Source organism: Heterodontus francisci, chromosome 16 (genome assembly GCF_036365525.1).
Source record: "Heterodontus francisci isolate sHetFra1 chromosome 16, sHetFra1.hap1, whole genome shotgun sequence".
NCBI lineage: Eukaryota > Metazoa > Chordata > Chondrichthyes > Heterodontiformes > Heterodontidae > Heterodontus > Heterodontus francisci.
Genome location: NC_090386.1, coordinates 37,086,611 through 37,103,172, shown reverse-complemented (window position 1 = coordinate 37,103,172; position 16,562 = coordinate 37,086,611). Strand labels below are relative to the sequence as shown.

General features: G+C 45.8%; 1 protein-coding gene across 8 annotated transcripts in view; it reads left to right on the top strand.

Moving 5' to 3' along the window:
* The window catches only part of LOC137378448 (solute carrier family 12 member 5-like), a 1,212,460-nt gene that overhangs the window by 924,971 nt on the left and 270,927 nt on the right, over positions 1-16,562 (top strand). For all 8 annotated transcript variants that reach the window (XM_068048774.1, XM_068048773.1, XM_068048779.1 and 5 more), the window contains one exon: positions 6,640-6,694. In XM_068048774.1, coding sequence (XP_067904875.1) covers positions 6,640-6,694 — 55 coding nt within the window. The remainder of the gene's footprint in view (positions 1-6,639; positions 6,695-16,562) is intronic.

Below are 16,562 nucleotides of genomic sequence, written 5' to 3'. Positions count from 1 at the left end.
GGACAGTTCCACTCTCCTCAACTTCACACTTCTTTTCATTCAGACAAATGCGATAATATCTTTAAGGGAATCACTGGTTAAATGTTAATTGTCTAGGTCAACGGATGTAAAAAGTAAAACCAAATTGTTTCCAACAAGTTCCAATTCTGAACAGAATTGTTGGATTTTGTTTAAGGAAATCAGAAAAAATATTATCATAACACAGTTTCTCTGTTGTGTTCTGCCCTGGTCAACTCATGTCTGAGATTGAACGCAAATATCCCCGCTACACTTCAACCCAATATTCAGAGCCATGGATGAGAAAGGAACTAAGGAAGATAAAGTGGAAAGAAATAAGATATAGAATAGCAATGGGGAATATTTAAAATGGTGATCAATAGAGTTCAGGAGAAATATATTTCACTTAAAAGCAAGACCAAACCAGCCACTATTGAAATGGATGGAAAAAGAGATAAAGATAAAATTAAAACCAGCTGCAGAGAGAATAAAGAAGATGACAAAACGGAATACAAAGAGGTTCAGGAAACAGTCAAAAAAGCAAGTTGGAAAGCAAAGTGGAACTACGAAATTAAATTATCTAGGAATAAAAATGAAGAAATAGTATTCTGCAGGCACATAACAAGAAAAATCAGAATAAGAGTAAGCCACTAAGGGTTGCATGAGTCAAACTCACAGGTAATGACAGTGAAATGGCAGAAATATTGAATAGTTACTTTGCTTCAGTATTTACCAAGAAGACTAACAAGGTAGGCATAACATAAGAACATAAGAAATGGGAGCAGGAGTAGACTATACGGGCCATTGAGCCTGTTCCATCATTCAATATGATCATGGCTGATTTTGGGTTTCAACTGCACTTTCCCATCCGCCCCACATATCCCTCGACTCTTTCGGACACTAAAAGTCTGTCTATCTCATCCTTAAATATATTCAATGATGGAGCATCCACAACCCTCTGGGTTAGAGAATGCCAAAGATTCATAATCCTTTGAGTGAACAAATTTCTCCTCATCTCAGTCCTAAATGATCAGCCCCTTACCATCCCTCTGTCACTGACCATCCCCTTATCCTGAAACTGTGCACCCATGTTCTAGATTTCCCAGACACAGGAAACAACGTCTCAGTATATACCCTGTCAAGCCTCTTCATAATCTTGAATGTTTCAATGAGATCTCATTCTCCTAAACTCCAACAAACATAGACCCAATTCACTCAGCCTCTCATCATAGGACAACCCTCTCATCCCAGGGACAAATCTAGTGAACCTTTGCTGTACTGCCTCCAATGCAAGGATATCCTTCCTTAAATATGGATATCAAGATTGCACACAGTATTCCGGATTGGTCTCACCAAAGCCCTGTACACTTGTAGCAAGATTTCTTTATTCTTCTACTCCAGTCCCCTTGCAATAAAGGCCAACATGCCATTTGCCTTCCTAATTGCTTACTGTATCTGCATGCTAACTTTTTGTGTTCTTTGTACAAGTACTGCAGTTGACTCATGACTAAGGTCAGAATATGTGGAATTAAGGGACTAATACCAGAAGGGATAGCAAGCTGGTTACAAAACAGAAAACAGGGAGTAGGGAGTTACTCAGACTGGCAAAAGGTGGGAATTGGTATTCCACAGGGATTGATGCTGGGACCACTGTTGCTCACAATTTACATTAATGATATGAACTCGGGAAACGAAAGTACAATTTCTAAATTTGCAGACGTCAAACTGCGATGCATAGTTAAACAGAAGTGAAGATAGTGACAAAATACAGAAAGGCATTAGTAAATTAAATGTGACAGTATATTTTGGTAGGCAGAATAAGGAAGCCACTCAATGTTTGGATAATAAGTGAGGACTCTTCAGCCCTTTGAAAAATTTCAGGTGTTGGGATAGTTTCCAGGTCCCGACCCCACAAGAGTCAAAGGCTGCTTCTGCAATCGCTATCTAATTAAGGACAGTGCACAGGTTCTCAAAGCAGGAGGCCTGGTCAGAGGGCCACTGGGAGAAGTGGGCACTGCTGAGGCAGGTAGGGGAGTGTGAGGACACTGCAAAATAGAGGTGCCCTTGGAAGCCTGCCTAAGATTTAAAAATACAGAAGGCCCACAGCTCTTACTGCCATCAGTGTGCAGGGGAAACCCCTCCACAGGGATAGTCATGGTCCAGTTTCTCTGAGTGGCAACCAAGGTTCAATGGACATCACTCATAAAAAATCAGATAGGAATGGAAATTGCTTCAGTTCCTTGTAATTATTAATTCAATGAAGGGCGGCACAGTGGCGCAGTGGTTAGCACCGCAGCCTCACAGCTCCAGCGACCCGGGTTCAATTCTGGGTACTGCCTGTGTGGAGTTTGCAAGTTCTCCCTGTGTCTGCGTGGGTTTCCTCCAGGTGCTCCGGTTTCCTCCCACAGCCAAAAGACTTGCAGGTTGATAGGTAAATTGGCCATTATAAATTGCCCCTAGTATAGGTAGGTGGTAGGGGAATATAGGGACAGGTGAGGATGTGGTAGGAATATGGGATTAGTGTAGGATTAGTATAAATGGGTGGTTCATGGTCAGCACAGACTCGGTGGGCCGAAGGGCCTGTTTCAGTGCTGTATCTCTAAATAAAATAAATAAGATATGATAGCCACTCAACCTGAATTGCAATCATAAATCTGCTGATGGCAGCAGAATGCAGGGGACTGTGAATTATCCATTTATTCGAATCTGAGGGCTGAATTTTTGGGGCCCCCTGGAAGGTGAGAATAGAGGCCAGGGTGGTGGGTCGGGGGTGGGAGGGAGGCACCCAAAAATACCAGTGTTGGACGGCATGTCAGTTTCATGACTCCATTCCCAGCGCTGGCTATAATTGTCAGGGCTGGGAGAGGGTGGGTTAGGAATCCCGTTCTCCTCTCAATTGAGGCCAATTAAAGCTGTTTGAAAGCTCATTAAGAGCTTGATAAGTTTTGAGGTTGAAATTTTTAAAGGGGCACATGGGTTATCCATGCCTTCAGAAAAGATCTTCTGAAGGGAGGCAGGAAAAGAATGGGGAGCCAGTCATGGCTACCCCAGGGCATTACCCCATCCCCATAAGAGGGTCAGTGGGGCAAAGGGGGATTGGCATTTGGTAAGGGGGTGCCCTTGGCACCGTTTAGGTGACAGGGAGAGTGGGCATTGAATGGGGTTGGCACCCGCCGGCATTGCAGGGCAGAAGAGCAGAGGGCGAGGCTGCCAAGGATAATTGGGTGACCTCTTACCCAGAAGGAAGGCTGCAGCTGGCAATAGAGGCATGACTGCCAGATTTGGGCCCAGTGGCGATGAGGGGCAACCCACTTCACAGGAAGGGCAGAATCCCAGGCATCAGGAGGGCACAGGAGAGGAAAGAAGGACAGGAAGGTAACGGAGGCTGACCTCTCAACACAGGATCTGCCACCGAAGACGAAGCTACCTGGAGATGACAAAGAAACAGTGCTGCAGGAGACTGTAACTCTCCAGGCAGATGATCATGGACATCTGTGCCCTTTTTGCTGAAGCCTCCTACAGCACAGGTCGTCATGCCCTGCTAGTGGTCATCATAGTCAATGCGGCCTTGAATTTCTTTTATGGCTCCTTCCAAGGATCAGCTGCAGACCTTAGTGACATCTCAAAAATGGCTGCACATCATGCTGGCTACTGATGCCCTCTTTGCCAGACCTGGACAGCACATTAATTTACCGAGAGACATGGCCTCACAGGGACTGAGGGCACTGCATTTCACCTCCATCTTTGGATTCCCCCAGATGCAGGGCATCATCGATTGCACCCATGTGACATTCAAGGCACCTAACAATCGGCTTCCAATCTCAACGTCCACTTGGTCTGCTACCACAACACAAGCTTCGTCCATATGTGTGCTCATTTTCCTGACAGCTGACATGACTCCTTCATCCTCCTCCAGTCCAAGCTGCCTCAGATCTTCACACCACCCCCCACAGTGCATGGATGAATCCTAGGGGACAAGAGAAATCACCCACAGACAGAGGTACAGAAGCGATACAACCAATGTCACTTACTCATTGAGCAGGCCTTCGGGCTTCTGAAGATGCGATTCTGGTGCCTAAACCAGTCGGGTGGCATCCTCCAAAGCCCTCCAGCAAGGGCTTTGGTCATTGTGGTGGCCTTCTGCACTCTCCATGACATGACCGTCCAGCAAGGTGTGGACCTTGAGGACGATGAGGCCCAGGAAGGAGACAGCTCATCGGGGAAGCAGAAGGAGAAGGAGATGAGAGGAAGAGGAAGAAAAGGCAGAGGAACATAACGCTGAACAGAGAGGTGCCCCTGCTGCATGCGAGTGGCCTGTGCCTGCGACTATCCAGGAAGAGGACCTCCCTCCTCTCCCTCACAACCTCCATCATTAGATCCAGGTCAGTGTTGAAGAAGCGAGGGGCAGCCCTGCCCTGGGTGACAGGCCTTCGGCTCCCCTGTGACATCTCGCTTCCCTCTGGTGCAGTGGAAGATTTTTTTCACAACCTACAGATCTCTCCCTCAGTACAACCAACAGCCTCTGATGGCTTCAGTGGGGAATCAAAATGAATCCCACACTTCTTCTGGTCCGTCTCTGCTCCTGCCCCCACTGACTCTAAGTGGACAGGAAACCTCTCTCCGTACCAATTAAGGGCTTCCCCATGCGAAAATATTAACTTTAATCAATTTCTCAGCAGAGGTAGTTTTCTGATGCAAAAAAACAAACCCAGCTCCTGTTACCTGCCTCCATGTTGAAAATTCAACCTTGAAAGTCTGCCTTTTTGCAGCAATTAGACTTTATGGCCTTAAAGGAACGGATCATGTTAAACAGAAGGAAATAATGTGTTGTACATTACCTGACGTAAATCTCCTCTGATTGCTAAACTGTATATCCAACTTGCCATGAGAAAAGCAATGGGTGATCTAGTAATTCAAATACAGCTGATACAACTTTGAAGTGCTTTATCGTCACTAGTTGTCAATTGTACATTTAGTAAATACTTCAGAATATCTTACTTACATGGCATGTTAAATGCATACAATTATTTCACTAACTATTTGGCTACTTAAAATTAGACACATCCTGTTGAGTAGGCCTTATTTTCTGAACCGTTCAGCAAAATGCCAAATGTGAGACCTTATTTAATACAGCACGTACAAACTCCAGATGAATTATGTTTTTTCAGCAGTTTCTTCATTTTTTTTGTTTTGTGGCTGTGTTATTATATACTCAACTACTCAACTGTCTTGCTGTAGCCACTTGAGTACTGACTATGTTGAAACCAATAATAATTTGGCAGCCATTTATGTTTCCTTCTCTCTGTTGTTATTTGTATGCTTTTTAGATGTTACCACAGTTGAAATGGCAATGAACATCACTGGTGTGCACTGCCATTTGATGACAGCTTTTAGTATAGACTTGTGTTCCTTTTCTGATTGGCTGCCACATTCATCCATCAATTATGTGTCAATCTAAAAATATTAAAGGTGTAAAAGTTTATACTTTTACCTCGATGGAGATGTTTCAGTTTTTCAATCAAAGTAATTGTGTTAATATCTGCCCTTGATAAATTTCTCAGAACCCAATGACAAATGACCAATATTATGGTCAAGTGAGGAGGGGTCAAAGGGCTTCCCTCTTTTCCCTCTCCTTGTATGACCACAACAGGTTTAATTATTTCTTAAAGTGGATGTACTGTCCAATTCAGTAGGTGTTTGATTACTTTATTGCTATGATCATAACAAGAACTGATCGGACAGGTTTTCTTGAGTTTAACAAAGAGGTTAACTTTATTTGTACCTAAACCGAACTGATGAAAATAATAAACTACACGCCAACTGTCACTCAAACACACACACTAGAGGTTTACACACACACAAATAGGTTACAGAGTGGGGAAAGGTAGATTGTTGAGTTCGAGTCCACAGACAAAAGGGGTATACAGTCTGTTGGGTTTGGTGATTCGGTTGGCTTCTAGCTGAATTCGGTGGTCCAGAGGCTTTTAGTTTGAAGAGGTAGATGACTGGTTCAGTGGGTCTCTTGGAGATAGTGAAGCAGATGATTTCCTCCAATGGATTTCTGATTGTAATCGGAGTATACAAAGGTGGTCAGTCAACAGGCAGGATTTGAAGCTTGCAAGCTGGAATCTTGAGAGAGAGTGAGAGATGGAACCCCACTTGGGTCTGCACATGTCAGAGTCCAGATGTTTCTCCTTGCTGTTGCAGAGAAAGACAAGTATAAAAGCACAAATGGGGAGGGACTTGTTACATGACAGTCACTCAGTGATTCAAGCATAGTCGTTAGCAGTATTTCTTCTTGACAAAAGTAAAAGAACAAGCAGTACCTTTAAACTTCCAGTGTCTTGGTTCTTGCTGGGATGAGCCGACATTTTGTCTCCCTCCTCACAGGCCTTGCAATGTAGGATACAGTGTTGCAAAGCTGTTAGCAAAGTCATCTTTTATCTGTGCTATTTAAAATTTATTTAAAAAAATATAAATTCAGATCTCCAGTCAGTGGATTAAAGAAAATTATTATTCAACAAAGCAAGTTGGTGTGATGCCAATGAAACAATTAATATTGATGTGTGTTTACTATGGCACAGCCTTGAAATTATAAAATCCATTCTCTCCATTGACTGCATGTCCTGTTTTCTTTTCCAGACCATGCTAACAGCAATCTCGATGAGTGCAATCGCTACCAATGGTGTCGTGCCAGGTATGAATACTGCCACTTACATTTGCTGACTGATAACATTTGAGGAATGACTAGAAAGATGCGTGGTTGGATATTTAAAATAGGGAGAGGTTTCAAAACATATGAACAGTGTGTGCACATGAGTGCTCTGACTCTTTGGCCCTGCTTCCTCTCCAGCAGTTATTTTTTATTTGTTCATGGGATGTGGGTGTCGCTGGCTAAGACAGCATTTATTGCACATCCCCAATAGACCTTGAGAAGGTGGTGGTGAGTAGACGTCTTGAACCGCTGCAGTCCATGTGGGGTAGGTACACCCACAGTGCTGTTGGGAAGGGAGTTCCAGGATTTGACCCAGCAAGAGTGAAGGAATTGCCATATAGTTCCAAGTGAGAATGGTGTGTGGCTTGGAGGGGAACTTGCAGGTGGTGGTGTTCCCATGCATCTGCTGCCCTCATCCTTCTAGGTGGTAGAGGTCGTAGGTTTGGAAGGTGCTGTCAAAGGAGCCTTGGTGCATTGCTGCAGTGCATCTTGTAGATGGTACACACTGCTGCCACTGTGCACCGGTGGTGCAGGGAGTGAATGGTTGTGGATGGATGCCAATCAAGTGGGCTGCTTTGTCCTAGATGGTGTCAAGCTTCTTGAGTGTTGTTGGAGCTGCATTCATCCAGACAAGTGGAGAGTTTTCCACCATACACTTGACTTATGCCTTGTAGATAGTGGAGAGCCTTTGGAGAGTCAGGAGGTGAGTTACTCGCTGCAGAATTCCTAGCCTCTGACCTGCTCTTGTAGCCACAGCATTTATATGGCTGGTCCAGTTCAGTTTCTGGTCAATGGTAATTCCAGGATGTTGGTAGTGCGGGATTCAGCAGTCATGATGCCATTGAATGTCAAGGGGAGATGGTTAGATTCTCTCTTGTTTGAGATAGCCATTGCCTAGCACTCTTCATCGAACCAGGGTTGATCCCCCGGCTTGATGGTAATGATAGAGTGGGGGATATGCTGGGCCATAGGGTTACAGATTGTGGTTGAGTCCAATTAAGAGTGCAGGGGGGCTTGCCAGGAGTAGCACCAGGCAATTCTCAAAATAAGGTGTCAACCTGGTCAAGCTGCAACTCAGGACTAATTGTATGCCAAACTACGTAAGCAGCATGCGATAAACAGAGCTAAGCAATCCCATAACCAATGGATCAGAACTACACTCTGCAGTCCTGCCACATCCAGCTCAAAATGGTGGTGGACAATTAAACAACTAACCGGAGGAGGTGGCTCCACAAATATCCCCATCCTCAATGATGGGGGAGCCCAGCACATCAGTGCGAAAGATAAGGCTGAAGCATTTGCAACAATCTTCAGCCAGAAGTGCTGAGTAGATGATCCATCTCAGCCTCCTCCCGACGTCCCCAGCATCACAGATACCAATCTTCAGCCAATTCGAATCACTCCGCGTGTATCAAGAAATGACTGAAGGCACTGGATACTGCAAAGGCTATGGGCCCTGACAATATTCTGGCAATAGTACTGAAGTCCTGTGCTCCAGAACTTGACACGCCCCTAGCCAAGCTGTTCCAGTACAGCAACAACACATCTACCTGGCAATGTGGAAAATTGCCCGGGTATGTCCGGTCCACAAAAAGCAGGACAAGTCCAACCCGGCCAATTACCGCCCCATCAGTCTACTCTCAATCATCAGTAAAGTGATGGAAGGTGTTGTTGACAGTGCTATCAAGTGGCACTTGCTTAGCCATAACCTGCTCAGTGGCGCTCAGTTTGGGTTCCACCAGGGTCACTTAGCTCCAGACCTCGTTACAGCCTTGGTTCAAACATGGACAAAAGAGCTGAACTCAAGAGGTGAGGTGAGAGTGACTGCCCTTGACATCAAGGCAGCATTTCGCCGAGTATGGCATCAAGGAACCCTAGCAAAACTGGAGTCAATGGGAATCAGGGAATGGAGTCGTACCTCGCTCAAAGGAAGATGTTCTGGTTGTCTGGTTGTTGAGGTCAATAATCTCAGCTCCAGGACATCACTGCAGGGGTTCCTCTGGGTAGTGTCCTAGGCCCAACCATCTTCAGCTACTTCATTGATGACCTTCCTCCAATCATAAGGTCAGAAGTGGGGATGTTGGCTGATTGCACAATATTCAGCACCCTTCGCGATTCATCAAATACTGAAGCAGTCTATGTAGAAATGCAGCAAGACCTGGACAACACAGGGGCAGCACAGTGGCGCAGTGGTTAGCACCGCAGCCTCACAGCTCCAGTGACCCGGGTTCAATTCTGGGTACTGCCTGTGTGGAGTTTGCAAGTTCTCCCTGTGTCTGCGTGGGTTTCCTCCGGGTGCTCCGGTTTCCTCCCACAGCCAAAGGACTTGCAGGGTGATAGGTAAATTGGCCATTATAAATTGCCCCTGGTATAGGTAGGTGGTAGCGCAATATAGGAACAGGTGAGGATGTGGTAGGAATATGGGATTAGTGTAGGATTAGTATAAATGGGTGATTAATGGCCGGCACAGACTCGGTGGGCCGAAGGGCCTGTTTCAGTGCTGTATATCTAAATCTAAATCTAAATCTAAAAATCCAGGCTTGGGCTGATAAGTGGCAAGTAACATTCGCGCAACACAAGTGCCAGGCAATGACCATCTCCAACAAGAGAGAATCTAACCATCTCCCCTTGACATTCAATGGCATTACAATCGCTGAATCCCCCACAATCAACATCCTGGGGGTTACCATTGACCAGAAACTGAACTGGAGTAGCCATATAAATACCATGGCTACAAGAGCAGATCAGAGGCTATGAATCCTGCGGCGAGTAACTCACCTCCTGACTCCCCCAAGCCTGTCCACCAGCTAGTCAGGAATGTGATGGAATACACTTGCCTGCGTGGGTGCAGCTCCAACAACACTCAAGAAGCTTGACACCATCCAGGACAAAGCACCCCACTTGATTGGCACACAATCAACAAACATTCACTCCCTCCACCACCAATGCACAGTGGCAGCAGTGTGTACCATCTACAAGATGCACTGCAGCAATGCACCAAGGCTCCTTAAACAGCACCTTCCAAACCCACGACCTCTACCAACTAAAAGGACAAGGGCAGCAGTTACATTGGAACCCCACCACCTGTAAGTTCCCCTCCAAGCCACACACCATCCTGACTTGGAACTATATCACCATTCCTTATCTGTCGCTGGGTCAAAGTCCTGGAACTCCCTTCCTAACAGCACTTTGGGTGTACCTACCTCACATGGACATGCAAGAAGACAGCTCACCACTACCTTCTCAAGGGCAATTAGGGATGGGCAATAAATGCTGGTGATGGCCCACAGTGCCTCATGGATGCCCAGTTTTGCGTTGCTAGATCTGTTCAAAATCTATCCCATGTAGCACGGTCGCAGTGGCACACAACACAATGGTGGGTATTCTCAATGTGAAGATAGGACTTCGTCTCCACAAGGTCTGTGCAGTGGTCACTTCTACCAGTACTGTCATGGACAGATGTATCTGCGACACGCAGATTGGTGAGGATGCGGTCAAGTATGTTTTTCCTTCTTGTTGGTGCCTCACCACCTGCCGCAGACTCGGTCTAACAGTTATGTCCTTTAGGACTCGGCCAGCTCGGTCAGTAATGGTGCTACCGAGCCACTCTTGGTGATGGACATTGAAGTCCCCCACCCAGAGGACATTCTGCACCCTTTCCACCCTTAGTTCTTCCTCCAAGTGGTGTTCAACATAGAGGAGTATGGATTCATCAGCTGAGTGCAGGGTGGACGGTGGTGGGGGGGGGGGGGGGTGGTGGTGGCAGGATGCAGGTGCAGTAGGTGATAATCATCAGGAGATTTCCTTGCCCATGTTTGGTCCCATGCCATGAGACTTCATGGGGTCCAGAGTTGATGTTGAGGACTCCCATGGCAACTCCCTCCTGACTGTATATTAGCTGGGAGTGTTCTGCCAGTGGGATAGGACATATCCAGGGATGGTGATAGCGGTGTCTGGGACATTGTAAGGTATGACACATTTGAATCACTGTGCACTCAAATGCGACAGATCTCTGTGATCGTAGACATTAAATCAGTGAAGTGTGGATTCAAATTAACTTTGTGCAACAAGATTTTGTCCTTTTCTTCATTAATCTCCCAGTATTAGGCAGTATTCGAGGAACTGGCGGTTTCCATTCTTGGTCTTGTCAATGAGTTCCGCAAGAGTGGTTCATGTTAACTCAGTCTCCTTTTTTTCAACTCGCTCTGCAAAGAACAGCTCATCTCTGCTTGACACCACCCCAGGCAGCTCATCTGATATTGGGACTTATTCCTACACTAATTTTAAAAGGACAGTGTTTAAATTGTAGGATTTCTTTTGGTTGCATCTAACAGTCTCCTTTTTTTCTACATCTTGCTGTCAGGGGAAGGTTCTTTACCCAGAGAGTGGTCGAGGCATGGAATGCCTTGCCCGGGGAAGTTGTTGAGTCAGAAACTTTAGGGACTTTCAAAAGGCTTTTGGATAGGTATATGGATAAAGGAGAATGATGGGGTATAGATTAAATTGTCCTTGACAGAGGACAAAGGATCGGCACAACATTGTGGGCCGAAGGGCCTGTTCTGTGCTGTATGTTCTATGTTCTATGTTCTATGTCCCCTGTTAGTGCAGATGACTGGATTGACTGGTTATCAGATAACTCCATTATCATGTATTTCTTTGCTCCAGATGAGTGCTGATGTTCCATCCAGTAGCTCAGCTAAGCATAACAAGTTTTCTCTGCCTGAGATCAATTGTTTCCTGCTATTGCATCTAATACTAAATGCTATTATTTTATTCTTATTTGAGTACTGACATATTCAAACAAAAAAAGTTAATTCAACGCAGGTGTATATCCTTTGGAGAGAATGCAAAGAAGATTTACCAGCATAAATATCAGGGATGCAGGACTTCAGTTATGTGAAGACAAAAAGATAAAGAAATTGAGATTTTTCTCCTTAGAGCAGGGAAGGTTCAGGGGATATTTAATAGAGATGTTCAAAATTATGAGAGGTTTTGCTAGAGTAAATGAGGGGAATCTGTTCCCTCTGGAAAGTGGATCAGTAATCAGAGGACACAGATTTAAGATCATTGGAATACACTGCCTGAATGGGTGAAGGAAGAAGGTTCAATAGTAACTTTCAAAAGGGAATAGGGATAAATATTTGAAAAGGAAAAATATTGCATGGTTATATGAAAACAGCCAGTGAGTGGAATTGATTGGATAGTTCTTTCAAAGAGGCCAGCATGGGCACAATGGGCCAAATGGCCTGTTTGCACTGTAAGCTTCTATGTGTCTTATTTATTTAAGGTTTTCTGTGAATTTCAAATGCAAAGATACCTTTTTTGGTGTCTACAGACCTTCAGTTTGGAAGTGTGTCACTGATCGAAGTAATTAAAAGGAACTTTATGATGTCACTGCAGAGAGCAAGAAATCCTGGACAAAACAGATGTTCCCAACTTCCCTTAACCAATAGTTTTAATAGAGTAACAGGAACGAGGGTATTTTGCAACACGTCTTTATAGAAACACCATCTTTTTTATGTTTCTGAGCAAAGGAACAGTGTGGAATGAGAAAAGGGCATTTGGTCCATTAAGTTTACTTCTTCCAACAGATCATATACAATTTTCACTGACAAGATCATTATCCAATTTATCTAATCATCCAAGTGAGGTGAGGAGCCACAGAGAAAAGGTCCAAAAAGACCTTTCCCTGACACATAAAATAATCAAGTACAATTCTGGTATATTGATATGAACATTGCAATTCACATTTTGCAAACTGACAGCGGATACCGTGTTCATGGACCCAGCAAGGAAGGAGTCACTGTGTTCCACTGAGCATTTTTGTTATCTCTGGTGGGAATTTTATGCTCTCCCCGGTTGTGGGTTTGGAGATGGAGATGGTGGCGGGAGGGGTTCCCCCACTTAGTGCCTGAATGAGGGACCCGGCATCAGGAAGTGGGGGGGGGGGGCCCGCTGAGAGCCATCCCCCTGTTCTTGCCAGTGAACCCTTAAACCCCCTCCCCCACGACCTCCGTCCCGCAAGACCCCTCCCGCCCTGACCTACCTGTGGCCTGGGTCCAGTGCTGCTCCTGGGCCTCCAATAGGCCCTTGTCCAGCAGCAGCCACCACCTCCACAGTGGCGCTGCTCAGTGGAAGTAGCTGCAGGCCTCTGATTAGCTGGCAGTTCTCCAAGGGCGGGACTTCTGGCATAGAGTCCATGATCCTGTGGAAGGCCTGCCACTGTCCACTTAAGTGCCTGATTGGCACTAGATTTGGTGGGCCTTCTGGAGAAGAGGTGACACGGTGTTCTCGGCATCACTTTTTCCAGACATTGAGACACATGACACCAGCATAAAATCCTGGCCCTGGTCTATTCTTATCCTTATAATCTCCCCTTCAGTTGTTAATCAGATATTCATCCAAACATCTTTTAAAAAAAGTACTCAGGCTACATAGCATGAACTGTTTTTGATGAAAGTTTACTTATCTACCACACTGTAATGAGAAATCTAGGCTCCGTCTCACTTCAGATTTGTTAACGTTATACTTGTGTCCTCTAATTCTGCATTCCCTGTTTAAATTAAATAACCTCATTCTATTTGTAATGTTCATGTCTTTCAGCATTTTAAAGGTCTTGGGCTGAAATTTTACCAGCACATCATGGGCTGAATTTTGTGCTGAAGGCGGGGCTTCTGGCACCGGGATGAAAAGGTGGGGGAAACCCTGCCTTTAAGTGCACTGCGCCCTTCGCCCCCCACCACCCCGGGGGAATCCTCTGGTCTTTTTGAGTCAAAATTTTAGGAGGCAGGATCCCCTTTAAAGAGACGGGAATCCTGCCTCCAAGCGCTGGCAGCTCAACAGTATCGGGAACGCCACCAGAAGCGGTGACCATTGCCGGTACCGTAGGGGCCTCGGACCCAGGCCCGACGGTGGAACAGAGGTAGGTTAGGCGGGGAGGCCAGTCCGAAAGGCCCCAGCGAGGGGAGGTGGGGTGGTGGTCATTCAGTGCAGGTGGAGGTGGGTCCGAAGGGGTAACACTGTTCCCGTTGGGGTCCTCGTTTTACAAGGCATCCTCCCCATGCGGTGGAGGCCCTCCCCCGCTGCTGGTAAGATCCCAGAGACGGTGGGAAGAGGCCCTTAATTAGCCATCAATAGGCCTATCCTGCCCCCATGAAGCAGGACGATGGAAAGACGACGGGCCCTCACCCGCCCCACCACCACCCGCCAACCATTGCAATTCTACGTGACCCAGCCTCCAACCTCGCCTCAGGAGGGCCCATAAAATCCCGGCCCATGGGTCCCGACATTAGGACCAAATGTGGGTCCCAATCCCACACGGGTAGACAGTAGGACCATGGTGGCAATTTTACTGGTGTCAGCCAATTGAGAGGCTGCAGGGACCACTATCCAATTAAGGATGGCGGCCTGCCTCTCCAAGCTGCCAGCCCTATCAGAGAGCTGACAGCTCTGCAACCTTGGCAGTGCCACCGATAGGGGTGACCGCTGCTGAGACTGCAAGGAGAAGGAAAGGGCGCTTCCATGTTGAGGCACCCTTGAAGGGCCAGTAAGAGAGTTATTGATGTGCTGGGGCCAGGCAGGCAGGCTCTGGCGATCAGAGGGTGAACCCTCCAGTGGCGGCGTCAAGCTGCGGGAGCAGATCAGGAAGGCCCCCCCCCCTCCGAGCCTCCCAGTTCCCAATCCATTTTACGCTACCCCAGCCCCCCCATCCCCACTCCCACTACCACTACCATCCTGCTCTTTGCAGGGGAGTAAAATTCCAGCCCTTTTCTGTAGAAAAGAGAAGACTAAGGGTGACCTGTGTAGTATAAGGATGTAAAGGGTTAATACCGAAGACAGTGTGAGAGATCCCTCCCACTGTATGAGCGATCATGTAACAGTCACATGCGATAGGCTTGAGAAGAAGGTTAGCAACACAAAGGATGCTAGCGTCGGTGGCTTGCTGAGAGTGTGTATAAAAACTGTAAGTGATAGAGTTGTTAGTTAACCTTTACTGGAGTCTGAGACTTTCTCTGGAGTGCCCTACAATGCTACTAATACAAACCCAACAATGCAACAACCTGATCAATATCTTTAAGGTTATGAAAGGCTTTGATAGGGTAGATGTGAAGAAAATGTTTCCCCTTGTGGGGGAGACCAAAATTAGGGACCATACATTTAAGATAGTCTCTAATGAATCCAATAGGGAATTCAGGAAAAACTTCTTTACCCAGACTGTGGTTAGAATGTGGCAGTCTCTAGAACAAGGAGTCATTGAGGCAAATAACGAAGATGCATTGAAGGGGAAGCTAGATAAACACATGAAGGAGAAAGGAATGGAGGTTACGCTGATACTTTTTAATGAAGAACAGTGGGTGGAGACTCATATGCACAAATGCAGTCGGGCCAAATGGCCTGTTTCTGTGATGTACATTCTATGTAATTCTTTGTATAGCCTGCACTAGTCTCAGTAGTTTCCATACCTCAAGGCTGTACACAATGCTGCCTGATGCATAGGTTTGAGTTGCATAAATCAGAAATGGTATGCTTTAGACCCTGAAGAGATGACTACATCTAAACTGAAAATGTTGTGCATGGCTACAAATTACTGGAGCTCCTGCACTTTGAGGTACAGGCCCCTTTAGGTCTGTTACCGATGTAATCTGATTTTCTGCATTAGTGCTGCTTTGGGAAGCAACACAAAGCAAATGTCACTTGTGTTTGATTACAAGCCAGATGTGTTAAGGCCTTCCACTGTGAGCAGCTATCATAATAATTGTCTAGAGAGCTTTGGAGATGTCATGAAGATTAGAGAATGGATTACGAAATTCATTATTGCTGTTTTTGAAACCAATTTCAGACATACATATGGAGTTTTGAATGATTCAGATTTCTGAAAATACTGTCTTGTGTTTTGCATACATTGTGGTTCAAATGTCTATTGTGATTTTATTATGGTGCTGTATTTCTGATATTATGTATTCATTACTGTCCATTACCAACCAGTTATCAGGCTGTTACAGCCTGGAACAATAATCCAGCATTAGCCAACAATGAAAATGAATAAAAATAAAAAAGCGCCTTCCCCATAGGATGAAAGACAACAAAAGATTGTGAGTAAATTTCTGAAGCATGTGCATTTACATGTAAAGTGGCTTTACATTATAGGTTTTAGTTCTAATTTATTTTAGCTGAATGTGGACTTGTCAAGGTAATGTCAATGCTCAGGAATTGAAGATTGCTCATTGTGGCACTTTGGGAAGAAATTCAAGTTGCACCGATGTGAAGTGGGAGGTGCAATTGCAACACAGCCCCAAACAAGGATATCGGCAATGAGGGCCAATCGTAACTGGGCCTGGGGCCTCACCTGAATGAAACCGGCTAGCTGCAGATGGCATATGGGCTCCCCAATGCAGCTCGCTGATCGGGACCTTAAGGAATTCTGGCTGGCTGTGATGCTGAGCCAGCCCACAGCTCAGTCCTGGGAAGTTGGTGGGGCTGGTGAGTGTGGAAGGTGTTGCAAAGAGCTGAATGGCGCTAGGGGTGTTTTTATGGCGCCAGAAGGAGTGCTCCTGCTCCTTCAGACAGAAAAAGAGTAGAGAAGTTTCCTTGTCTTTATGTGAGTGGTCTTCAGCTGTCCCTGAACAACTAGGCAGAGCATGCATGCTGCAAGCTTCACCCAGTTGGTGACCAATTTTGCATTGGCGTCCTAAAACTGGGATCAGGGCCTGATCTGTATATTCTGGTCCCCTAACACTTGTCTCTGAAAGCGTTCTGTCTGCTTGGAAATTATCCAATTTAGCAACTGCTACTGCCAGGGGAGTTTAGCTGCAGGAGATGACAAACCAAAATGGGATAGTCTACCTTAATG